This window comes from Urocitellus parryii, chromosome 6, assembly GCF_045843805.1.
Source record: "Urocitellus parryii isolate mUroPar1 chromosome 6, mUroPar1.hap1, whole genome shotgun sequence".
In the NCBI taxonomy this organism is placed as follows: domain Eukaryota; kingdom Metazoa; phylum Chordata; class Mammalia; order Rodentia; family Sciuridae; genus Urocitellus; species Urocitellus parryii.
This window is the reverse complement of record NC_135536.1, coordinates 180,198,835-180,225,684: the sequence shown is the minus strand read 5'-3', so window position 1 is coordinate 180,225,684 and position 26,850 is coordinate 180,198,835. Positions and strand designations below refer to the sequence as shown.

The window sequence follows — 26,850 nt, the reverse complement described above, 5'->3', positions numbered from 1 at the left end:
GTGCTGCCACACCTGGGTAGTAATTGACATTTTTAAACAAGTACTCCAGCAGACTCCATGCAGGTGGTCCTCTGATCTCCCTTTGAAAACTGCAGCTATAGTGATATGTCCCAGACTTTGTTCCAGAAAAGCTTTTCTTGTTTTAAGAAACTGGGCCATTTTCTTAGGATCCAATATATCTCTTGCTCTAATCTCTAAATACTTACAGTACTTTTGGAGAATAAAGTCTTTGAGTCCTGCTCGAAAAAAGAGGACTACATGGTCAGGCTAAGTCTCTGGCAGGCCAACTACTTGCCCTACTGAGAGCAACTTACTGCCCCTTACTTCACATAAGAACCCTGCTTCAATTTATTTGATCTAGCATTTCCCAAACTACACATGGAACTTTTGTAATCCTATTAACAGTTCCATAGAACACCAAGTTAAAATTTTAAATAGTATTTTAGAACATTGTCAAAAATTAGGGCTTTTGAGCTGGGGATGTGGCTCAAGCAGTAGCGCGCTCGCCTGGCATGTGTGCGGCTCGGGTTCAATCCTCAGCACCACATACCAACAAAGATGTTGTGTCCGCCGAGAACTAAAAAATAAATATTAAAATTCTCTCTCTCTCTCTCTCTCTCACACACACACACACTCTCTCTCTCTCTCTCTCTCTCTCTCTCTCTCTTAAAAAAAAAATAATTAGGGCTTTGGACAGGCATGGCGGCACATGCCTGTAATCCCAGCAGCTCAGGAGAGTGAGGCAGGAGGATTACAAATTTAAAGCCAGCCTCAGAAATTCACCAAGGCCATAAACAACTTAGTGAGACCCTATCTCAAGATAAAACATAAAAAAGTCTAGGGATGTGGCTCAGTGCTAGAGTGCCTCTAGATCCCTGATACAAAAAAAAAAAAAAAAAAAAAAAAAAAGGGCTTTGCACCTATATCTATCTGTTCATGAGGCTGTTTCTGCTTTCATTCACAATCCCATTAACTGCCATCCATCGCTCGGTGTACATGATCCAGTGCCTCTGATCCTATAAGTAGAAAAACATAAAAGTCCTGAACGCAGAATCTAGAAACCTGTGTTTACACTCTCATGTCACCATTTACCAGCTGTGTCATACTACTTAATCTGGGCCTAAAGAAAATTGAAAACAGCTATCTAACCTACATAGCTCTCTACCAAATTGTCACAAACAATAGCACATACAAAGTGACCTAAGGGAGGGGGGATAGTAGAGGATAGGAAAGGCAGCAGAATACAACAGACATGAGTATATCAATATGTAAATCAATGGAAGTGTAACTGATGTGATTCTGCAAGCTGTATACGGGGTAAAATGGGAGTTCATAACCCGCTTGAATCAAAATGTGAAATATGACATATCAAGAACTATGTAATGTTTTGAACAACCAACAATAAAAAAAAAAAAAAAAAAAAAAAAAAAGTGACCTAAATCTGTAAAATGGTTTCAGATAACCATGTTTATTCGGGGCTTAGCCCAGAGTCGTTTGCAACAGACATGAACCAGTTCCGTAAATTTGGTTCATAGCCACAGATATTGCACTAAACCAGCATATGACCCATCCATGGCAAGGGAGTCCTGGATCACGCATGAAAACCTGCAGGAGTGCTCTTGACCCAGGTGCAGCAGCATTCTGCGTGGCAGACAACACCCTCCCTATTACAGAGCTGTTTGCTCGAGCAAGCCAGGAGGAAGCCACTGCTTAACTCTCTCCCTTTGATCTGTCCATGTGCATAAGACTGGACAAAAACTGGATTCCACAGCCACACCAATCCTGATTAGCAGGATGTAGAAACCAGTCACAGTGCCTGCTACCGGACCAGGAATCTGGTATAATTGTCAGTGTCCTCTCTTGCCCCTTCCCTGGGATATAAGATTGCTAAACACTGTCAATACACCCATCTGATGAAATTGGGCCCATGGGGCCACTAGGGCATGAATCCAGAAATGCACCCAAAGGCCTCCTTTGGCAGAAAAGCAGAGGACCGAGGCCCTCACTGAAACAGTTCAGGCTTTTTCTTTGAAAACAGAAAAGCTAGTGCACATGTAGAGGCTGGACTGCTGCAAGTTCCCCCAAACTCAGAGCAACATTGGTCTCCATCATGGTAAGGGTGGTATGATCCCCAATGATAGCTTTATGTCTTCTAACTATTAAGCAAACACATTTTTTCCATTTTATAATCTAGATCATTTACTTTTTCCCCACCCCAATACTAAAACAAAATCATTCAGATACCTGTTAGGTGTATTTAAATGCAAAAGTTAGAGAGTCAGAAAAATGCCAGAAAGTTAAAAATTTCAAGCAAACAAATTGTTTATTTAATGCTAAGATAATAGATATTCTACAGAGATAAACATTTAAGAAACAGTCTTGTTTTTCTAAATGGGATTTTGATCATAAAAACGGCAGTGACTCAGACGTTTAAGAATAGCACACAAGTCAAGAAAAGTGTGGAACATTTTATGTCTTACTAAATGAACCTCAGCATTCTCTTTAAGAGTTACCAATATTAAAACAGTGAAAAAAAACCTGTACCCATAGTGTTTAAAATCATACCATCAATACCCAGTTGCTACATGACAAAGATAAAACAAAAACCACATAAAATAATGCACAGAACAGAAATTCAAAGGTGGTCAAGGTGCTAAAGTCAAGTGAAAGAGAGACAGTCAGGGGCGTGTGATGATTTTAAAGCAGGAAGCTCTGGCCATACCCAGCTGGAGTCACACTGAAGTCACTGATAAGAGGGATAAAGTGCTAAATCTCTAATAGCAACCAAATTAACTGATGCTCTGGTGAAATTCCCAGGACTGATGCTAAGGTAGTTCTCAGAAAGGACCGTTCTCCTCGACAGCATGGCCAGCATGTGGTTGAGCCGGGACCTCACGCCAGCCAAGTGCAACTGCCGCTCTTTATTCAGGTTTCTGAAGGAGTCCCGCAGGCACAGCTCCAGGTGAGGGGTGCCCAGGTACTTGGTGTGTCCAGTACTGAGGGGGTCGGTGGCTCTGAGGGAAGCATGGGAGCCGATGGAGCTGGCCACCGAGCCCTGGGAAGACGTGGAGGAGGAAGACTTCAAACTGGAAGACCTCGACACAGACATTTTTGATACTGGGGACCCTTCTTCAGACTGAGTTCCCTGAGAAAAGATCCCGCTCTCATCCGAGTCAGTCTGTGTGGTGGTCGACTTGGTCCACACCACCGTCTGGGAGGTCGCCACCCTGGTGGCCACAGTGGTTTGGGTCCCGGCACACAGGGTGCTGCTGCTGGTTTGTGTCCCCACCTCCCTCACGCTCACCGAGGGCGTCTCCTCTTCCGGCTCTGTCTGGGTGGCGACATCAACAGCCTTTCTGTCCCCCAGAATGTCCCTGTGGCTATGGAAGTGACCCTCCTCGCTGACAGTGGAGGACTTGGAGTCCTGTCGCTTGGTCTCTGCCTCACTCTCCAGGGGCGCCCCCAAGCCCAGGTCTGTCTTCCTGGGTGAACTTGATAGCCTGGCCAGCCGCAGGCGCAGCAGGTTGCCCAGCGTGAGCTCTTTGGACTGTGGTTTGCGGTCAGCAAGGTGGTCAAACTTGCCACTGATCCGGAAGTGGGACAGGAGCTTGGGGCTGATGGGCTTTGATTGCGCGTACAGGATGCGGAACTCCAGATCAAAGCATTCGACCACTTGGCCAGACAGAATGACCAAGTTGCTGCTGTTTAATTTGCCATCTGTCCATGTGAAGCTGAAGGGATGAAAACCAACAACGGAAGCAGGTAAGTGTGGAATTTCAGTTCACTTACTATCAACCTGATAAAGCCCAGGTATCCTGCCATGTAAGTCACAGCTGTGGTGGTAACACACATACCATTTAGTGTGAATTCACCAGCCTTCACATTTCCATATAATAGATACGTGTGTCACCAAAAACTAAGAAAGCCAACGGTTAACCTACACAATCCTTAGCTTCTAAGTTTTAAAAACTAGAAAGGATTCTGAAATATTTGGGCCAGTACCCTCATTTTAGAGGCAAAGAAACCTGCTAGAGATGACATAGTGGAGAGGTGGTGGCAGATTCTAGACTGGGCTCAGCCCTAAGGAATCAGTCACCAGTGCCGGTTCCGTACTACCTCTTTCCCTTTCACAAAGGGAAATAATTTGTTAGTTTAACCGGAATTCTAGTACTCCAAACACGTTTAGAGCTATTGGTGGCCACGTGCCCCTGCCTGTCCAGCACCCCTTCCCATTCCTCTGGAAAAAGAGCCCATGCCCAGCCCTGTCTCAAAAGGCTTTGAGCATGTGTCCTCTACATTCTCAGTGGGGGTGGGTGTTCCAGGCTGGCCGGATTGTACGGTCCCCTTGGATTCATCCAGGGTGGGCACGTGACCCTACCAGTGCAGTGAGTTTCAGAGTGCTGAGAGAGGAAGTCAGCTACGGAAGACCATGGAAATAAGCTGGGATCTTTGCCTTCAAAGGGAGAGCCTGCTTGGGAATAGAGATCAGCCAGGGAAAAGCACAACCAGGAGACAACATTCTGATAAGTGTCCAGCCAGGTCAGGAGGAGCTGAGAGCCACTGCCCCTTTCCACACCTCCTGTTGTGTGAGCTGAGAAGTTTCATTCTGCATAAAGCAGCTTGAGTTAGCTTCTGACATTTTAGTCACCCCACTGATAGACTTGTACCAGAAGTAGGGTGCTTTAATGAGATCATAAAACATCCTATCAGCCCTGCCTCTTGCAACCAAGAACATTGCTTAATGCACACACTGCAGAGAACTTCCTTCAAAGCCTAAGAAGGAAGATTATTTTGAAAACCCTCAATGAGATAATGTAAACCAAGTGTCTACCCAACACCAGGATGACAGTATGACCTAACAAATGGAGCTGTCATCATCATTGGTGGTACCTTATTTCATTGGAAGAGGGCAGTTTTTATATTTTGAGATTTTTAGAACAGCCAAAAACCACTTGAAGCTAAGTTTTGTTGGCATGGAGAAATTCTTCTTTGGGGGGGGGGGGGGACTAGTTTTCTTCTGGTATTCAGAAGATTTTGCAAAAGGAAGTCAAGAAACAATTCTAATTCTGTTCTGATCGAAGATGGTGCTGTATGAAAGGAAAAGTGTCAAGAGCTTCTTTATCTTACTGTCTCTCTGCCAGACCCTGGGCCCATAAATTTTTATCACTCGATGATGCACATTTTTTCAAGAAGGCTTTTCTTTTCTAAACTGTACAGACACACATCTTGCACATCATTGGACCATCTATGTAGAGGGAGCAAAACGTGCAGCCAAGGAGCCACATGAGTAAAAATGGCACAACTTCCTGAGATGAATCTTAGCCACTTGTTATCTCCACCCTCCATTGAATACCCGCTACCCACCGAAGACACCATCATCAAAGTGAGACTTCAAAGGTGAATTGGGAACTTGATCAGTATTTTCTAGACTACAGCACTAACTGATACGGCTTGAAGCAAAAGGAAGGAAGGGGAGAGCTTCAGGTCTGCCTGCAACACTGATGCCAACCCCTGTAACTGCCCTTACCTTCCAGTGACAACATGGTCCAAATCCCCAAGGAACTGGGACTTGAGGCTGTGTCACTGATAACCCCAGGCCTGGGCCAAGACTTCACCCTAGGACTGGAGACTCCGTGATCTCCAAGCTAGTTTAACTTTTGCATTTTTGTTTTGTGGGGCAAAGGGGAAGTGACCCCATCTCATTACCTCCGACAGGAGGAGACTTTGATCAACCATTTGCACGTAGGTGTGCACACGTGGGAATGCGTAGCTGCAAAGGCTCTCGCTGAGAGGAACAATGTCATATCTTCATGTGAAGAATGTGGATTAATAAGCGAGGCACCTGTTGGAAACGTACCTGTAGGAGCCTGTCACCACTCGAATGCCATCAATCAGTGTGAACTTTTCGTGAACCTTCCCAACAATTTTAGTTCCTGACCTTGCGTAGTAGATGTTTCCCGTGATAGTCCGCACCGTCATCAGCTGTCAGGGAGGGAGCAGGGGATAAAAAAAAAAAAAAAAAAAAATCAATCAATGAACACTTCAATGATACTCATCCAGTAAGCAAATGAGCAGGACCAGAGGGCTTAGTTTACCATTCACAAATACTGTGCTGGCAGTCAGTGGCTTGGGGTCACCACTCTAATACCACACGTGGCACACGAGCCTGATGTTTCTTGAGTAACATTACTTCTACATTTAGTCTGTCTTTGTGTATGTTCTTTTCTTGTATTTACTTTTCTTTTCTTTTTTCTTTTTTTTTTTTTTTTGGTACTAGGGATTGAACTCAGGGGCACTTAACCACTGAGCCACATCCCCAGCCCTTTTTGTATTTTATTTAGAGGCAGGGGTCTCACTGAGTTGCTTAGAGCCTTACTAAGTTGCTGAGTCTGGCTCTGAGTTCATGATCCTCCTGCCTCAACTTCCCAAGTCGCTGGGATTACAGGTGTGCACCACCACGCCCAGCTTGTATTTACTTTTGAGACCCTTAGTTCACATGTGTGTGTGCTCTAAAAGAGCATTCACCTTTTGGGAGAGTAAATAACAGAACCAAGAAATGATTTTTTTTCCCCTAGTACTGGGGATTGAACCCATGAGAACTATACCTTGAGCTCCCTAGCCCTTTTTACTTTTTATTGCTTATAAGACTAAATTGCCCAAGGCTGGTCTTGAATTTATGACTCTCCTGCCTCCACCTCCTGAGTTGCTGGGATCACAGGCATGTGCCACCACACACAGCCCAAGAAATGATTTTGAAACAAAATGTGGGAAATAAAATCACAAAAGAAAACATGCCAATAATAAATACATTTTGACAAGGCTAAGATAAGTTGATACTTCTTCTAATCTTTTGTTTAATGACATCACTATGGAATAGTAGCCTATTTCTCTGTCCCACACACAGTAAGGAATTTGAAGACAGGAGCAGAGGATAAGCCTTCTCTGACACAGGACTAAACTGCAGCAGAAACACTCAAATCACGTGGGGTTCAATTGCAAGGTCACATCTCCTACCAGTGCATGTGTAACAAAAAAGGTGCACTGGCAGTACACTGCATACACATGCAGGCAGATTTCTATTCCTGTAAAGTGACATTTGAGATGCATATACAATGGTATGAAAAATAAGACAGTCTGCATTCCCTTTGATTGATACTGGGGATTGAGTCCAGGGGCATCATCCCATTAAGTTACAACCCCAGTTCTTTTCTTTAAAAAAAAAAAAATTTTTTTGAGACAGGCTGGCCTTGAACTTGCATCCTCCCGCCTCAGCCTCCTGAGTTCCTGCAGTCTGCATTCTTTAGAGCAGACCAGAAACTACATGTTGTTATAAATCTTACACATTCAAATTAAATGTTTAAGATTATTGTTTGACTCTCATCCATTCCACAAACTGACAGAACCCCTACTATGTGCCAAGCCCTGAAACAACAGATACTAGGCATGCTTCTTGCCCTCAAGAACTAAAATAAGGAAGAAAACCAAATGAATGATTAAAAGCCTATGGCAAGACTTGCATGAACCAAAGAAAAGAAAACCTATGGCTACCCAAAACCTCTACATGAATATTTATAGCAATTTACTTATAAAGTCAAAACCTGGAAATTATCTAAATGTCCTTTGATGGGTAAATACTGCCAAGTGTCAATGGCCAATCTAAATAGGGCACATTCTGCATAATTTTATTTATATAACAGACTCTAGAGGGCAAAATGATCAGATGGAGAACAAATTAGTGGGTGCCAGGGGTTGAAAGTGGTAGTGGTGGAGTACTGGGAGAGGAGCTATGTGACTGTATCACGGAGATCTTTGCAGTGATGGAATAGTTCTGTCTTGATGTCCACATGAGATAAAATGGGAAAGAACTACATATGTACACACTGCTCCAATGTCCATTTCCAGGTTCCAAAATTGAACTATAAATCACAAAAGAATCACCATTGGGGAAACTAGTTGAAGGTAACTTGGAGCTTCTCAGTGTTATCAGTATAACTGTATGAATCCATCATTGTTTTAAAAGAAGTTAAAAACAAAAGCCAAAACAAACAAAAAACTATGGCTAGATACACTAACACTGCTGTGGCATTCTTATCAAAATGTTATGAATTGAGCCACGAGTAAACATCAGACAAACCCAAATTCTACAGACAGCTGGTCCATATTCTTCAAAAGCATCAGACCCTGAAAGACAAAGAAAAATAGAGGAACAGCTCCAGAGGACAGGAGCCAAGGAGACCTGAGGCCTAAATGCAAGGTGGAGTGCTGGACTGGCTCCAGGGCCAGGACAAGGGCGTTAGTGGAATGCCTGGCAAAATTCATGAGGTCAGCAGATTGGTTATTAGATCAAGCTTATTTCCTGATTTTGTTATTTGTGGTGAGGTTTATAAGATGTCAACATTTGGAAAATTTGGGCAGAGTATTCAGGAATTTCATATATTATTTTTGTAACTTCTTTATAAATCTTAGTTCAAGGTAAAGTTTTTTTTAGGTTTTAGAAAATTAGAAAAGTTCCCAGAAGTCCATGTGGAATTGGCTGGAGGAGGACTTCCTGGAGGAGGCAGTGACTCAGAAGCTGTCATAAAGGATCAACATACAAGAACAGCATAAAAATACCACTATTGGGGCTGGAGATGTGGCTCAGCGGTAGTGCACTCGCCTGGCATGTGCGCGGCCCGGGTTCGATCCTCAGCACCACATACAAACAAAGATGTGTCTGCCGATAACTAAAAAATAAAATATTTAAAAAAAAAAAATACCACTATTGACAGAGTTAGGTGTGGTTTTACCTATCTTTCCCTTGGACACACATCTGAATGTTGTGCAGGCCTCTGTGATTGTGGCCAAAGCACTTCTAAACACCTACACACATTCCTACAGACAGGGCAATCCAAAGTTCTAAGCCAGCCACAGAGCCCAGGGCAGGTGGGAGTCAACCCTGACTTCATAAGGGCACAGAATCACTAGCAGACATACCCCGGTGGGAAGGGCAAGCCGCGGAGATGGTACCTCCCTAGGAAGGAGTTGAGACAGAACAAAAACTGGAGCATCCAGAGATAGAGACCTCCTTCAACCCTTCTGAGAATCTAGATGACCATGGAGGGAGCAATCAATAGTGGGCAACTGCATCAGCACCTTTTTCCTGGGCTCCTGCTGAGAAGATGAAGGGAGCCGATCGCAGGGTCAAAGCTGTGGCTAGGGTGATTCTGTGATTTTTCTGCTGCTCACACACAGCCTTAATTATAGAAAAAGCGCCTTGAAATTACACACGGACACCTTCTATTTCTTCTCCTGGTGCTGGATGAGCAGTCAAGGACTAAATGCTCAGTTAGATGACTGCTTTTCCCAGACCTGACTTGTGTTTTCCTCCTGATCTCCCTTTTAAGGCGACAGTCACGTGGCTGTCCCATTTCATTTGGTCTCTAAGTCCCAATCCTACCTCCATCATCTATTTGCCTGTGGCACTAGTGACAGGTTAGTAACTACCTAGTTAAGCCCAATCCTCCACTTTGTCATTAGAGGAAACAGCCAACAAGAACTCTATGGGAGAAGTTAAACAGCCAAAATTTTTCAAGCCAAACTGCTTGATAATAACAAGGTGTTCAGTTAGTGTCTCCCATGCGGAAACCTGGCGTAGCAAAGCCCGAATTCTGCTTGCTTTGCTGAACGCTTTATTTCTAGTACTCACAATAGCATGTGGCATGGAGCTGTAGGTATTCAAATAAGTGGTGAATAAATCAATTTCTGAAGGTCGAAGTCTAGGCTGCTTAATTTTTAGAAAATGAATTCTAAAATAAATACATCTATTTGTCTTGCCTTTCTCTACTAAAGAGACCAAGCCAGCTAAGTCGTGCATCCTTACATTTAAATACTTGAATATTTTCATGACCTGAGAAAAGGACACGCGGTCTAATTTTATAATAATGAGAAATGAGCAGCACAGGACAGTGATTATGCATACAGGATAGGAGGCAGACAGTCGGGCCCCAGGGCCACTACTTGTGACCTGTGGACACACGGGCTCTCTGTGTCACCATTTCCCAGTCTAGAGCATCAGGACCCTGCCACTTACCTGACAAGGCTGCTGAGAGGAGCAAGTCATGCGACATTTGTCAAGAGCAGAGAGCACTGAGCGGTGCCCAGGACAGAGCCCAAGTGAACAATGGTGGGTGACAGGATGAAAAGTGGGGACTCCTGGGGCTACTGTCACAAGCAGCAGCATCCAAGGTGCCTGCAGGATGGAGCTGATCTGCGCTCTGTGTTAGGAGAGGCCAAGGTTTGAAGCTAGACGCTTTTCAACAGCTTGAGATCGAATTCTCTTACCATTCAGCTTACCCACTTGCTGTACACTTCTGTGGTTTTCCTGTGCATTCATGGAGATACGCAGCAGTCGGCCAGTCTAAGCTACCACCTACCCACCCCCACCTGCCTCCCCAGTCCTGATGATCATCTGTCTTCAGTCTGAATAGATTTCTCCATTACAGCCTTTCACATAAATAGAATCATAGAATATGTGGTCTTTTGTCAGCATTACATTTTCGGGCTCATCCATGTCATAGCATATGTCAATACTTGCTTCCTTTGAAGGCTGAACAATAGTCTACTGTGTGAATATATGTTTATCCATCTATCAGCTGAGGAACGTTGGACTGTTTCCATCCTAGGCCCTTATGAGTAACACTTCTGTAAACATTTATACCCCGGTCTCTGTGTGGCCCTGTTTTCATTGCTCTTGGGTGAACACCTAGGAGTGGAATCATGAGGTCATAGGCACTGTTCATTTTCTGCGAGATTCTGAGCAAATGACTTTGCCTACAGCCTCAATTCCCTCACTTGAAAATGGGGACACCACCAACAACCACTTTGTCGATCATGTTTATTGATTGTGGCGAAACTGGAAATAGCAGACTACAAACCTTTTCCTGTTCGGGATGAACTTTCAGATCCATGCACATGTCCAAAAAGTGGGAAAGGAGAGCCTGGTCCAGAAGGATGTACACAGCCACTCCCCGCTCCCTGCATATTTCCTGAAGGTCTCGGAAGATGTCAATGTCTGTGAAAACATCCATTACCACGGCAATCACCTACAGGGAGGCAGAGGGAAGAGAAGCCGTCAGCTCACCCGGACACCACCTTACAGCATGCTGCCTGAACCTTGGAGCCCATCTCAGAGCTGCAAAAGGATGCCCACCCCACAATGCCTTCCTGCCCTCCTCCTTCCACAGCATAGCTTCCCCCACCCTGGACTATTTTCCTTCTCTTAGGTTACCCAGGCCCCCCGTAGCCTGCAAACCTTGACCTGGCCCTGCTGCCTTCCAGTCACCCTCCTCCTCACTGGCAAATTTCCTAGTAATGTGGACTAAGCTGCCGCCTCGCCTTCCTGTGAGCCTGCTCCGTTCAACTCTTGCTCCTTCACTAAACCTCGTCTTCCAGACTCCATCTGGACGAGCAAGCTGTCCAGCTTCTGGGCTACCACACTGTCAACAGACATGATGCTTTCCCCGCCAGGCTGCAGCTTTCTGTGTCTGTAAAGCAAACAAACCTTATATTCTCTCTGAGGTCTCCTCTGGGTAGAGCATCCTCCAACTCTGTGATTTGGATTATTGTCTGATTTTGAGTCATGCTTTCTGTTTTTACTTGTTACTCTGATTTAGAAAGGCCACCCCATCCACCAGCGACACATGGCTTGAAATGATCAAAGGAGACTCACAGATTCTCCCATCTTCTGCTTCCCTATTGCTGAACACCCATCTTAAGCTTGGCTCTGTCCACCAGCCAGGCCTTTCTAACCAAACAGCCTCTCCTCACTAAAAGATGGCCACAAGAACACAGAAATTTCCTAATGATTCTGCCCTTACACTCACACCAGTTCTTTTCTGTCCCCCAGTAGCCTGGCTCCACTTGTGCCTGCTAATTGATTTTCCACACCCAGTATCACACTGCAGTTAAGAGCTGACTCTCAGCCATGCAATCCTTGGGCAAATTATAGTTGTTTGAATGGTTGATTCCTTTGCCAAAGAACAGGTCTGCAGCAAAATTAAATGACTCTGCATAAAGTGCAAGGTACAAAGGACCCCTCAGGACCTGCTCAGCTATTCCCTTTCCAGTCCAGAGCTGCAGCTGGCCAGACAGTTCCACGCAGGGAGGGAGCCGCTGGTTCCTATCTCTGCTTATTAATTTAAAGACAGGCTGCTGAGGCCTCAAAGCCTTTAATCACCCCTGTATGGGGTAAAACCACAGCCCTCAGCTAACTTCTGGCCAGGTAGTTGGGTGTCAAAACAGCTTAGAAACAAGCTCCTACAAACCAAGTCAGAAGCCAAGGTTCAGGATTCTGTTGCAATCAGGAGCTGTCAGGGCTTCTCCCACTTCAACAGTAAAATACCGTGTCTTTTGGAATCACATTAACCCTTTTTTCCTGAAGGTTACAGTTATCTGTAAGTCTCACCCCATCCACTGCAGCAGATGCTCTTGAATGGGGATGGATTCATCTCTGGTCCCAGAGGACTAAGGACACTCATTACCACTTAAGGACACGGGGGCTACGTGAAAATGCAGAGACAAAGGGGCAATTTTGCTGTCTTTCTACAACACTCCAGGGTCCCCAGGGACTACTTGGACGAGGGACCTTGACATGCCAGGTCCTGGGATGTCACTGCCATGAGGAAGCCTGGGAAGACCAGTTATCCCCCTTGCTGCCTCTCTCTCCCCTCCCTGCCTGACCTTTATGGTGCCCTAACTGTGAGCTATTATTCTTGGGAAAGGACACAGCTAAACCCACTGGGCATGGGATTTAGAAAATAAAAAGTCTTTCTGAATTGGTGGCAGCTTCAGTTTTATACCTCCTCTTTGCGAGCTGTATCCATCCCATTCATTTGGGGCACATAACGGTTAGTTAAAAGGCCAAAAGCCTGAGCACAGAACTCGGACCTGCGCCTTGCTAGCTGTGTGACCCCGGGCGAGGTGTTTAATCTGTCTTAGTCTTGGCTTCCCCTCTGGAAGATGGAGATATTAACAGCCCTCGTGTTAAAGGGCTGCGTGGAGATTAAGGGAGACACACACTGGAGGGAAATAAGCGTTCGATCATGCAGCCGGCACCTTTTTAAGTCTATCTCATGTACTGGGCACAAAGATGGCTGTAAAGAATCTGACCGGATGTCAGAGACAGGGAAGTAAAATGACATGTACTGTGAGAAGTCAGTAAATCTGGGCAAAACTTTTTTTTTTTTGGAGGGGGGACATGCAAATTTTCTTCCTTGCAGTGAGTGGCAGTCACACCAGACACTCCAGCAGGGAAGGCTTCCTGGAGGAGAGGGCATCTGGGCTAAATCACAAATAGGATGCAGACATGCGGGCAAGGAGAAGTGAAGCCATGGTGACGGAGAAGAGGTGGAAACAAAGGGCGCATATCAGTTTGGCTGGAATGTACAGCATGTGTGGAAGAGCCACGGACGTGACTGGGAAAGATGGATGGATGAGCAAGATGGCATCGGGCCCTGAATGCCAACCAAGGAGTCAATACACTCCTCTCTCCTCACGCGCTGCCTGCGTGAGCAACGAGTTCAGAGTGACAGCAACAGGACAAAAGAAACTGATGCCGAAGAGAGTCTGGTGTGGGTTGGAGACCTGGCCCCACCTCCTCCAACACAGAGCCATGCCACCCAAGGCCCACGGCACTGCGGCCACGTGACACCCGCAAATGTTTAGGGCGACAGACTGAAAGAGGAAACCCCAGTGGCGGGTTGTGGGGACAGGCCAGGCAAGAAGCAATGAGGGTCGCAGAGGCAGCAGAGGGGTTGGAGGAGGGAGAGGGGACACAAGTCCACAGAAAAAGAAACAAGCTTGAGACGGGCTTTGAGACGGATCTGGAGGTGGCAGTAAAACCTTCGTGAAGGAGTTGTGGATACACGGGTGAGAACAGCACTCGCAGAGACAGCACAGAGGACAAGACCCGCCTGCCTCCCTCATCTCGCACTCTGCTTTCCAATACTTGGTGGGAGCCCACCGGAGCCAGGCAGTGTCAGGCACTGGGGACATAAGTCAATCCCTGTCTGCAAGAACCCAGGCTAACGAGACAGCAGATGAGCTGGGGTGACATGGTGTGATGGGCCAGTGGACACGCCCAGGGGGCTACGGAAACAGGGACCGGAGGAACACAGCCCAGCCAGCAGCCCAGCAGCCGCCTTAGGACTGCAGGAGTCGGGAACCTGGAGCAGGGCCCAGCGCACCAAAGCCTGCCAAACTGAATTTTGATTCATCACTTAATAAAACCATTGTATAACACCTTTGTTATTTGGTAGCTAATTTGTTATTCCTTCATTGGTTTTTTGTTTTGTTTTGCGGTACTGGAGATGGAACTCGGGGCGCTCCACCAGTGAGCTGCACCTCCCGTCCTTTTTATTTTTAGGTGGGGGTCTTGCTAAGTTGCCCAGGTTGGCCTTGAACTTGCAATCCTCCTGCCTTGGCCTCCCAAGTAGCTGGGATTATTGTTCAGTTTTAAGGCTGGCCCTTTCCAGTGTTGGACTTATAAGCTGGTCCCTGATCCCCTCAGGACTTCAGTGGCCTGGAGCAGATTTTCTTCCCTGCTCCCCCGGTGCCCAATGTGCCCTCCTTTCTTATTAAAGCAGGACTCTTCTTGAGAGAAGACCTCTTCTGGAGAGGGCCAGTCCTCCTCCCAGTGGCTTTCATCAGGAAGGCTTTCTTTTAAGACCCCTCCCCACCTCCTGCCTTCAAGAACCCAAGCCCTGCATGGCTGAACCAGCCCTGGGGCTTTTCACATCCCTGAAGACACAGACTCTTCACTGAGCTGGGCAATGAACTAGTCTGATTCACACCAGCTAAGCCCCATGTTCCAGGGTGGACACATCTGCAAGGTGGAGGTGTTCGTGCTGCAGACTGCTGAGCCCCAGATGTGCACCTGAACTTGAAGGATGGCACAGACATCAGCCATTCCATCTGCTTCCAGAGGCATAAGGAGACACCTCTAGAGGATGGCAGCCCATGCCCAGTAAGTGCCTGGTCACCCTGGGCATTACCTTCTCTCAGCTCGAGCTGCACACAGGGCCTGCCCACTCTCTAAGGCTACAGAGCTGGGCAAACAGTGATTTTTTAGAGTCTATTCCAGGACCAACACCCATCTGCAAATCAGTCCCAAGACAGTTACTACAGAAAAAAACACCCAGCTGGTTAGAAGCTGCTTGAACCCCACACCACACCTGAGCTTCTCCAGCCATATCCAGAGCACCCACACCTGGGCCAAACCCCATGTCTTCATCTCAGGCAACAAACCCTCTCAGATCCTTGCTGGACCCCTCAGTCCTTCTAATTTTCCTTTGCCGATTTGCACCAAAGGACTTGAGGACCCATGTGTTTGAAAAGCAGAGATCGCTGGCATGTCTTTGGTGGGGGGTGTGGGGGGCAGGGAGTGTCAGAGCCTGGTCACATTACTTGTCATGTAGAACTGGAATCTTTCCCATTTGCCTTCTTGCACAAAAGAAACCAAACAAGACATCTAGAGATTTCAAAACCCCACTATTATCCTCAGTTTACAGATGAGGAAACTAAAGCTTGGAGAGGCTAGGTAACTTGTTAAGAGACACAAGTAAGCAAGTGTAGGAGCTGGAATTTCAACCCAGGTCTGTGCAACTCCAGAGCCATCTACAAGAAAAGTGTTAGGCTAATTATTATTCCAGACAAGTCTATGGCCCCATCTTCGAATGACCGAGAGCTTAGAATGAATCCTGAAAGGATCAGCAGAGTATAGAATAAGAGGACAATTTACAATAACACGAAATACTTAACAGACGTCAAGGAACTTGGAACTCCCTGGCCCACAGGGCACCTTCCCTCTGCGGCAGTACTGCCCACCAGGAAACCTGAGGAAGTGCAGCTGTTCTGCGAACAGGCTGTAGTCAGACCTGGGCTTCCTCTGGCTCCCCACTCTTGAGACCCAGGTACATAATGCCACAGCACATTAAGCTGCACTGACCTCTGTACTACTCTCTACCTCTTGGTGATTCAATGAGAGACTCCATGGGCAGTTTCTGGCATATAGAAAGCCCTCAAATGAAACTACTTGCTCAGGTTCTTAGTCCTGATTCTGCTCTATCCCTGGAAGCTCATTCCACTGAGACTCAGTATCTTCAAAACAAGGCCTCTGTCTAGTGAATCATGCGCCCTCCTGCTAGGCTGGTCCAGTTCTGACCAGCAGCTCCTGTGAGGCTCCGGTGGCCGCTGGGGGGCCAGTCATTCCAGTTCTCATTCCAGCTCTTCTACATGAAGCAGGAAGCACATGTGGATCACCCCTTCCCTGTGCTCCCCAGTTTCCCTCCCTTCCCATTCAGACTCACAGAATAAAGGCAGGTGTGCAGCGTGCTTGGAATTCAACCAAAGGTTTGCACACACTCAAAGATGTGTCAGCACGGGCAGCAGTCAACAGCAGCCTGGCCACTAAGCTCCCGGCACTGACCCATGACACCACCAATCCCCTTCTTGCCATCTACGTCCTGGAGGCCCTGGTGCCTAAAAGAGCACCATTTGTTATATGTTTTAATGCAACTGAAATTATCTCCTGGGGATTTTTCTTAAAGATCTTTAAATGATTGCCTTGACATCATCTTCAAGGTTTAAAAACAAGAAAGAATGGAAATTTCCACAGCAAAACCTAAATTTGTGGGTGGATGTTGTTCTCCCTAGATTTCATAGGCTGTTAGTATAAATTAACAATTTAAGCACGAGGTTACAGTGTGACAGGCCTCTGCCTGTGGAGTGGCCGGGTGCCTCTCTAGGCAGGGGGCAGCGGCTGGTGGGAGCCAACCTTTCATACCCTCCAAGGGCCAGACCACATGGGGGCACTTCCTCTTCACTGTCCAGGTGGGCTGGGCTTTTCAAAAGCCGGAAAAGCATCAAGAGAGGTCTTTCTGAGTGGCGGGTCATGAGCATAAAGGAGGCTCATCATTTTTAGTTTTTATAATGGTATAAAAATCCAAAATCCAATGCACAAAACAAGGTACATTCAGGGACCCCTAGTTTCCATCCTTATCCCTTCCCTCCTATTTTTCTTTTTCCTTCCTGCCCTTCCCATTAAAATAACTGTCTCAATTATTCACTTTTCACTTAGTCTTCCATTTTTTAATGTAAACAAGTATATGCAGGTATTATGAATATACGTGTGTATATAAATGTTCATACCCCCCCCCCCAGGTAAAAGGAGAATATGATCACATCATTCTAAACTACTGCAGTCCAACAGAACCTTCTGAGATCCCAGAGGAACTGAATTTGTTATTTAGTTTTAACTGATGTAAACTTAAGTGGGCACAGGTGGCTAATGCTCCTGCCCTAGGCACTTTGAATGACAACACAGAGCTGGTCCTCACCTCACTCAGAGCTGCAGGGGACTCCACTGCAGAGATGCAATAATTTGTTTACTAATATTCTACTGGCGGACATGGAAGCCCTTTCCAGGATTTTGCTACTAGAATTATGCTGAGACAAATAGCCTATTGCATATGTCTATGTTTTTGCCAGTGTATCTTTGGGTTAGAAACATATAAACAGAATTACTAGGTCAACACGCAAACACAACTGAAATTTGCTGATATTGCCAAACTCCCATCCAGAGGTTATATCATTTGCAGCAAGATTTTAAAAAATTCTTATTGGTATAGTTCAATAGGAAAGTGCTTACTTAACATGCACAAGGTCTTGGGTTTGAACCCCAGCACCCCTAAAAAAATCTTCTTTTGGGATACTGGGGATTGAACTCAGGGCCACTCAAACTACTGAGCCATGTCCCCAGCCCTATTTTGTATTTTTTGTTTTAGAGACAGGGTCTCACTGAGTTGCTTAGCGCCTCGCTGTTGCTGAATCTGGCTTTAAACTTGAGATCCTCCTGTCTCAGCCTCCTGAGCCACTGGGATTACAGGTGTGCGTCACTGTGCCTGGCAAAAATTTTGTTTTTAAAAGTCACTATACACACTACATTTTGTTCTTTTGGTTTTTGTTTCTTCTGTGAGAGCAGATTCCATACCTATACAGGAGCCAGAGACTAATCCTACAGCTTCCTGATGAAGACTTGAATAAGGAGATAAAGCAGCCAACCAAAGAACGGGGCTGCCAGAGCCTGGAGGAGGGAGGGGAGGTACTGTTTAGTGGTCAGAACCCCTGTGTGGAGTGAAGAGCTCTGAACAGAGAGGAGATGGAAGCCACAACACTGGGAAGGTCCTTAAGACCACTGAATTGTGCACTTAGGACTGTTAAAATAGCACATTTTATTTTGTATGTTTTATGATTCAAAAAATAAAAAGTCTGGGGGTGGGAGGGAAAGGGAGGGGGAAGAGGATTAGCAAGGATGGTGGAATGTGATGGTCATCATCATACATGTACGGAGATTTGAATTTGGTGTCCACATACCTTATATACAGAGATATGAAAATTGTGGTATATATGTGTATTAAGAATTGTGATGCAAAAAAAAAGAGTATATGCATAATGGCATAATTTGTGCTTTATATGGGTAATAATGAGTGTAATACATTCCACTATTTTCATGTATTTAAAAATAAATTAAAAATAAATACAAAGGCTGAAGTTTCTAAAATCCTTACCCTAACACATGATCAAAAGGAAGAGATAAAGGGCAGCCACACTGGGTGCTGGGTGACATCCTATGATGATGCCTTACTGAGAACTCCCAGGGCAGTGGTTTTTCACCTAGGGAAACCAGGCGATCCCTGCCCCTCCAACCAGGGGCATTTGGCAACTGTAAAAATTAGGGGTAAAATATATATAACCTAAATTTGCCATCTCAATGCATATGATTTGGTGGCAACATTAAGTACATTCATGTTGTACAGCCATCTCCACGGTTTCCAAAACTTTCCATCACCCCAAACAGAAACCAGCCCAATTAAGCACTAACTCTCATTGTCGGGACTTCCTAGGGGGGAGGCCTGCTACTGGTATCTAGTGAGCAGGGCCAGGAATGTTGCTCAGCATCGTACAAACCTCAGGACAGGCCCCCGGACAAGCAATCATCTTGCCCAAAGCCAACAGTTGGCAAGGTTGAGAAACCTCTGGATGGATCCAGGCATCTGGGACAGGAACTGACCACATTGCACAGGAGCTGCTGCAATGCAGGGTTGAGCAAGAGGAGAGCCTTCGTCCAGTACAACCTCACACACACCAGGGGCCTCTGACAGATTCCTCAGCTGTCATTCCTCCTGGCAGGGCTCTGGCTACACAAAGATCCTCACCACTAATGCATCGAAAGGATGCCCAAGGGTGAGGTCACAACAAAAGCAGCCTCTTTGGAACAAAAGTGTCTAGGGAATGGTAAGAAGCACGGCTGTGAGGAGTGCAGAATCTCCCGGTACTGTGAGCATGGCCAATGGACTCCCACTCAGAAGCCAGCAATAGCCAGGCAACCACATGAGAAGAACATCTCCAAAGGAGACCAGGACTTCCAGGCAGCCAACCACTGATTCACATGGCGACCAGGGACTGAGCCATTCATCAACAGATACAGTAAGATAGGGGTAGATTCTATAGCAAATATGAAGAAAAAAATCCCGTGTTAGTTCAAAACCATCCTAAAAAAATCCCTTAGGAAACAAACATATGAGCTCCCAACAGGGCAGGTGCAATATTCCCTCCAACTTTGATGAAGTTCAAGTGAGCAACACAGAAATGGCAGCTTGAATTCAAGACGTACTATTGGCAGAATGCCTGTATTTGGAAAGGTGCACAGAAACTGAGCCAATGCAAATTCAGAGTCCCATCCTACCTATCCAGGGATGAATACTAGTTAAGTGGAAAGGCAGACAGAATCACATGACTACTTAGTTTTCCTACTTTTTCCTTCTCCCCCCTCCAAAAGTATGAGGCTCAAAAAGTAAGGGCTCTTACGACAGACCTCCACAGTATTTACTGAGCACCCAGGGTATATGTGTCAGATACCCTGGGTGATTCTGTGTGGTCAGTGAGCTGCTCCATACAACCTATCCCATCCATTCAGGCTGTGATGTCAGGATTAGGTCCCACCCTTTACCAAAGGTCCCTGGCTTCCTCTGCCCCTACCTCTGTCATGGAGCTTCACATCCAGGTTCCTTCCAGAGCCACACCTAAGGATGGAAGTTGGTACGAAGACCTCTGCAGTGAGGATAAATAAAGCTGCACAGGGCAAACACTAAGGTCTGAACCTGCTCTGATGCAACCCAGTCCCAACCTCTGGGGTCATTTCACAGGACCCTTCGTGTGGAATTCAAAGTTCCTTCATTTGCCCCCAAAAGATTCCCACATACTCCTCTGCTTCTTGTACTATAAATAGCTGTCTAGCTGTACCTTCCCCAGGAGAGACAAAATATCTGCTCACACATTTTCTTGTTTACAGAACTTGCAACATGGAAATTAAAAGTCCAAGTCTTTAAGAAGCTGTTCAAAACTTTCAGCTTGTTGAAACTACCAAAGTATTAATCCTTCCTCTCAGCAAGGAAGCTGTATAGAGCAGGGATGAAAGGTGTGGGCCCTGGAGCCAGGCAGACTTGGGCTCCAGTTCCACTATCTCACACTGTTTGATTGGGGTGAGTTACTTAACTTCTTTGTGCTTGGTCTTTGAACTGTGGTCTTTTCCCAAAGATGGAAGGGTCAAGTGAGATAATCCAGAGATGGGGTAGAGAGAAGATGGGAGGGGAGGGGAGGGGGGATAGTAGAGGATAGGAAAGGTAGCAGAATACAACAGTTACTAATAGGGCATTATGTAAAAATGTGGATGTGTAACCGGTGTAATTCTGCAATCTTTGTAATGTTTTAAACAACCAATAAAAAAATAATAAAAAATAAAAAAATAAAAGTACTACACTCTTCCCCCCACCAGCATTAATTTTATACTCCCCAGCTTCTGGGAGCTGGTCAGGAAGGTTAAGTTCACAGAGTCCAGAAGAAAGGGTAGGAAAGAAGTCAGCTCAGTAGGGAAAAGGAAAGCAGAGTCTTTAAACGACACTTTTGTAAGTCCTAAATCTTGGTCACTGACATAATAAAAAGGAAATGTGTACCAATGGATCATGGACAAAATCCCTTCATGTTGTTTATCCAAAAAAAAAAATTATTTTACTTGTCACAACTGTTTCTATTAATATTTTTATATTTATTTTCAAATAACTTGATACAGTATTGAAATCTGTATACAAATAACTGTCTTGATTTATGTATAAAAATAATATCTAATAATAAATGACTTCATATTGTGTGTCAGATTTAAAAAAAAAAAAAAAGAGAGAATCCAGATGAAGGACCTAGCATGGAAATAGACGCACTGAAAACATTCACACAACCATCAAGCACATTTGCCCTTGAAATACAGATGCCGACATCTGAAAACAGCCTGCGACATGCACCTTTGTGGTCCATGCACCTGGTGTGGATGTAGTCAGAGTGACACAGCCCCTCTGATGTATACAGTGCACAGCTTTACAGGGTGGCAGCACCTGAGGGTCACCACAGTGGACCTCTATGACCTCTCCACCCAAAAGCTTCTGTCCACCTGAGGATGAACTCCTTGTGGACAGTTTTCTCCTCTGCATACAGGACACGAGCAGGGCACAGTAGCCGACAGTGGTCAACTTCCTGCCTCAAGCTGTCCTGTCTCCATCATTTCCTAGTCACAAGACTTTGCAGCAATTTATGCTTCTCTATGTCTCAGTTCCATCTGTAAAATGAAGAAAATATTCGAACATACTTTGGGGATTACTTAGATTAGCATTTGGCAGATGAAGCAGTTTTTACTTTTTAACAAAAGAGATGATCTTTGGGACCTCAAATTTTGCATGCCCCACCTCCCTCTAAACCTCTAATGGCTTCCCATTGCTCCTTCACTAGAATGCACAGCCCTCCACAGTCTAGCTCCAATCTTCCCCTTCAGTCTCTTCTCCTACCACTAATCCTCATGCACTTCCTGCTCCAGCTGCTGGGGATATGGCTGCCTCAAAATATGCCAGGTCCTTTTGCACCTTTGGCAAACCCCACCCCTCCTCCTGGGCTCTTGAGACTTTCTCTCAGCTCCTCCACTACTTGCAGCAATGTCCTCACCCCTTCCCACCAGCAAACTGTCCATCCTCAAGTGCATGCAAGGATCATGCCTTCCCCTGTGACCCTAGTCCCGGCAGGGTGATTTACAATAGGCAATGAGTAAGTAATTTGGCAGATGGCAGATACTAGGGTGCAGAATAGGCAGGAGCTATCCAGGAATGTATTATGAAATGCCTGTAGGCCAGGGCCTGAGCTCTAACTTTGATTCTTTTAAGGGACTGCAAAACTGCATTTATAGTTTTCCCTCTAGCCTTTAGCTCCAGTGCCCCCCACTACCACTAAAATTTGGGCCTGAGCCAAAGGCAAAGTCAATCCATCTCTCTGTCTTTCATGGAGACCGATTTTATTTTATTGGTTGACAATGAACCTTTGTTTTACTTATTTATATGCGGTGCTGAGAATAGAACCCAATGCCTCACAGATGCCAGGCAAGTGCTCTACCACTGAGCTTCAACCTCAGCCCCAAGAAACCCATTCTTTACTTGTTACACATTCCAAGTGCTCAATTCTCTTGGAGGGGAGCCCTGGGAATGCACTGCTACCCCCAAATTCTGCCTTTTCCAACTGTTTACTCTTACTGAACCTACAATGTCTTCAGCACCTAGTGCTCTCGGTCCCCCCCAACCACCATGGGGTGTGTGTGGGGGGTGCGACACCAGCCTAGCTGCAGCCCACATCCTTTCCCCCAAAGGCAAAGCACCCTGCCAGTCAAGTAAAGAAGAACCAACATCAGAAACACAGGTTTTTTCGTAGACTTGGACTGATGCACAAATATTGTCACCCAAAGTCATGCTCAAACATGAGTCCTACCAAGTGTTTCTATGGTCTGGGGCTTTACCAGCCACTTCCCTGATGCAGCCAGAAGGTCAGGAAGCTGAGCACTGCCAGTGAGCAAGCAAACAGACCATGGCTTGGACTAAAGTGCCTGTTGCCACACCCTCCCTTATTCCCAGAACCTTGCTGCCATTTCATTCTAGCTGGCAGGCATGACCTCCCACTGCACCCCAATACCTTGCCACACAATGAATGAGTCAGACACTAGGACAGAAGCCCACCATGGCTAGAGGCAGATCTAATGCAGAGGTATCTGCACTTTAAGATATCTTAAATAGTCCCTGCTCATGGAAATGCACACCCCTTGACTCAATCATTCACAGAAAGGACAAAACCTTCCCTTCCTCTCAGGCAGGAGACAAAGGAGCAGGGGTATCACTTTGCCACTTCGCGTTTATCCACTTTCTACAACATAAGACACATGGAAGTAATTAGCAAAATTGATTCCCAAAGCTCCACAGTTGTCTCTGGGGCCCATCTTTCAGGAACTTTTTCCTAGGTAAAGCAATTCCTCAGTAAGACGTGCCCTAACAAGCTCTAGAAAATGGGATCCAGTGTTGGCTGACGGCCAGGAAAATTTGCAATACGGTTTGGTTTTTAACTAACATTAGGAACGGAGAGTACTTCTGGTCCCTCCACCAAGGATATGAATTTTGGAAGTTGGAACTGTGGCACAATCCACGTTCTTGGAGACCAAAGCTCCTCTCACTTTCCCCTTCCACAAAGAGCTGCTGGGGGGAACCAGGGAATCCTACGCAGACTTGCAGAGTGGGTTCAATCAAGGACCCCGGCCCGCGCTCCCAGCAGCTCTCAATTTCCCACTCCTGAGGAGGGTCTCGGTCCGACCTTGCGCAGAGGTGACCCCGAGGACCGGCTCACCTCCCGTGCAGAGCGGAGTTGCTGGCGCAGCGCGTCCTTACAGCCGTAGGGGCCGCGGGCGTCCGTGCCGCGGGGCTGGAAGTGCGCCTCGACGCGCGTGGCGCCGCGGTAGGCGCCCTGGTAGAAGGCGGGCCAGCCGAGCTCCAGCAGCGGCGGCTCCAAATCCGACTCCTCGGGGAAGTAGGTACCGGACGAGCAGTCGTGAGATGAGCCGAACGAATCCTCGGCCGCCGCTGCCGCGCCCTCCTCGCCGGGCCGCTCCGCAGCGCCCAGGACTGCGCGCACCTCGTCGGGGTTCAGGAAGCGGCCCAGGCGCTCGCGGCGCAGGAAGGCCGCGAAGGCATCGGGGCCGCCCGTCACCAGCTCCTCGAGCGCCAAGCGCCGCGCCTCGCTGAAGAGCTCGGCGGGGTTGGGCGGCCCGCACGGCGACAGGCAGGCGGTGGGCAGCTCGTCCAAGATGTCGGGACGCAGGGCCATGGCTGCGAGGAGACCCGACCACGCTCGGGCTGGGAGGCGATGCGGACGCACTTAATAAGCATCTTTGAATCAAACAGGCCCGCGCCATTGGCCGCCCCGCCCCGCCCCGGGTGTCCCATTGGCTGCCACCCTCCTAACGGCGGGGAGGGGAGGAGCTAACTCCGCACGGCCACGCCTGCCTGTCGCTATTGGCTGCCCAGCGGCCCGCTCAGCCCGACCCACAGACTGTGCTGCCCAGGTGGCTGGCTGCGATAGCAGGCTCCGGCTCTCTCGGCGGGATTGCTGAGCGGAACTTAAATTTAGCTACTCTGTGCCCGCCGCGACTTAGCCGTTCCAGCTCCGGCCCTTCTAGACACCGAGCTCTGCGCGATCTGCTAGAGGGAACCGGCGGGCCTGAAGTGCTGTGCAGCCCCGGGGGGCGGCCGAATCAGCGAAGCTGGGAGACCCGAGAGGCCCGGACCATTCCCCGCGCGCCCCCTGCTGGCCGCCCCACAAAGTGGCCCTATAAGGCCTGGGACAGCCAAATCTATCCCAGGAGGGCGAGTTGGTGCTTGCTTCTGGGCACTGTGACCGCACTATTGCTGGGCTCTCAGAGCGTGGGTGTGGTCACCTATGACAAATTTATCCCCTCCGTCTAATCATCCATTCATTTGTTCAAAAAATACCGGACTATCATGAAAGCCACTCCTTCAATTACACCCTTCTCTTTCATCTCTCTCACTTTGTAGTTTTTGCCCAGCAAAACTTCAATTCAATCCTGTTTAAACCTCACTTTCCACCTACTTTTCATCTGCACCCAGGCAGCCATACGGGGCTGGAGGGGGGAAAAAATGCAACTTTGCTGGTGGACTGGTTGTGCTCCAGATGCATGATCTTAAGTGTGCCCTAAGATTGCCTGCCAGCCCACACTGCACTCATTCCCTCTGTCTTTTTCTCTCTCCTTATTCTCAGTGAGCTTATTTCCCACTTCACTGAGAAAAAAGTAGAAGTCAGAAGAGGTCTCCACAAGCACCCACCATTCCCACCATGCCACCTCCCTGCCAGCAACTCTGCCCACACAGGCCTTCTGTTTCCATGGGTGAACTGTGCCTATCTGACACCACCCTTTCTGCCAGGGCACAGGCTTCCAGTCTCTCTACTGCTAACCCCTATCTCTCCAGCAATTCTCCCCTCTCTCCTGAATCGTCACTGTCCATTTTTTATTATGTATTTTTCTTGTGCCAGGGATTAAACCCAGGGACACTCCACTACTGAGCCATGTCCCCACCCCTTTTTGTATTTTATTTAGAGACAGGGTCTCACTGAGTTGCTTAGGGGCTTGCTGAGATGCTGAGGCTGTCTTCGAACTTGTGATCCTCCTGCCTCAGCCTCTCAAGCTGATTACAGATGTGAGCCACCACACCCTGCTACTTTCACTTCTTTATTGATTCATTCCTAACAGTACAGTATGCTGAAGTATAGATCATCTTGAAACAACCCTCTCTTGCCCCTACATTCCTCTAGAGCTACCCACCCCCATTTCTCTGCTCACTTTCACAGTCTACAACCTCAAATAAGTGGTCTATAATGACTGTCCAGTTCCCCTTACAATTCTCTCTTGAACTTTCTAATCAAGCTAATGCCCCACTGTTCTGCCAAAACCTCTTGTCAGGTCACCATGAGCCCCCGCAGTGCTAAATCCAACAGCTGATTTTTGGACTTCATCTTCTTTGGGTAAACGGGCAGAAGGCATGTGTGTAATTGTAAAGCACTTCATCCATGTCAGCGGATTCCAACTTCTAAAATAGTTGAATGAGTTCTGCTGCTAAAACACCCCTTCCTCTCTTCCCAGCCTCTCCCCATCCCCAGTCTGTGAAGTTATTCAAGCCCAAGTGTGGAGCCTTCTGTGTCCCTGCTCTGGGAACCAGCATCCAGAAGGCTACAAGAGAACGCCCTTTCCATCCTCTTTCAAGACATCAAGAACTTCTATATGTGACAAGGGCAAGGGCCATGGTGTGGGGTTGTGCAGACACATAGCTTGTTTATGCTCATCTTGCTGATGGAGGGGGGGGGGAGAGAGAATAAAACCAGGGCTTTCTGTGTTGCTGTAATAAGGTGAAGGACTATACAGGACTGTGCTTCCCCACTGTAAGCTGAGTGAGGAGGACTGGAGTGGGTGGGGGAAGGGACAGGACAAGTCAGTGATCTCCATGCATGGAACAGAGGAGGGGGACCCAGTGTTACATATAAGTATGTCCTCAGGCAAGGTTTTGAAAATATTGGCAATATCATATGCTACTAGAGGGCCTCACATAATTTCAAAGGCAATATATGACAGAATCAAGTTCATTTCCAAATGCCTGTGTTTTCTTGAATTCATCAGTTTTCACCATCTCCAAATCTAGAAAGACATCAGCCATGTGTCGGAGTCCCCAGAACTCAGGGGCCTCCGGGGACCATGACCTACCCTCCATTCTTGCACGACTTTGCAAATTCAAGTCAGTCTGCTCCAAGTCAGTCCCCAGCAATAACCACAGTCACACTAGCAGATGTTATTAAAAGGAATTTAATAATCTTAATTAAAAACTCTTAACAGCGAAT

General features: G+C 46.9%; 1 protein-coding gene across 2 annotated transcripts; it reads right to left on the bottom strand.

Annotated features, from left to right (window-relative positions):
- Nucleotides 1–2,743: 2,743 nt before the first annotated feature.
- On the bottom strand, nucleotides 2,744–24,282 carry Fam83d (family with sequence similarity 83 member D). 2 transcript variants are annotated; one of them, XM_026383347.2, is made up of 4 exons: nucleotides 23,794–24,282; nucleotides 10,914–11,081; nucleotides 5,858–5,982; nucleotides 2,744–3,731 (listed from the first exon to the last, which is right to left on the bottom strand). In XM_026383347.2, the coding sequence occupies exons 1-4, from the start codon at nucleotides 24,268–24,270 to the stop codon at nucleotides 2,744–2,746; spliced, it is 1,758 nt and encodes a 585-aa protein (XP_026239132.2). In that variant the 5' UTR covers nucleotides 24,271–24,282. The 2 variants fall into 2 exon arrangements, with proteins under 2 accessions (XP_026239132.2, XP_077656410.1); XM_077800284.1 differs by lacking the exon at nucleotides 2,744–3,731 and having other exon boundaries at nucleotides 5,927–5,982; nucleotides 10,910–11,081; nucleotides 23,794–24,270.
- Between the last annotated feature and the right edge of the window lie 2,568 nt (nucleotides 24,283–26,850).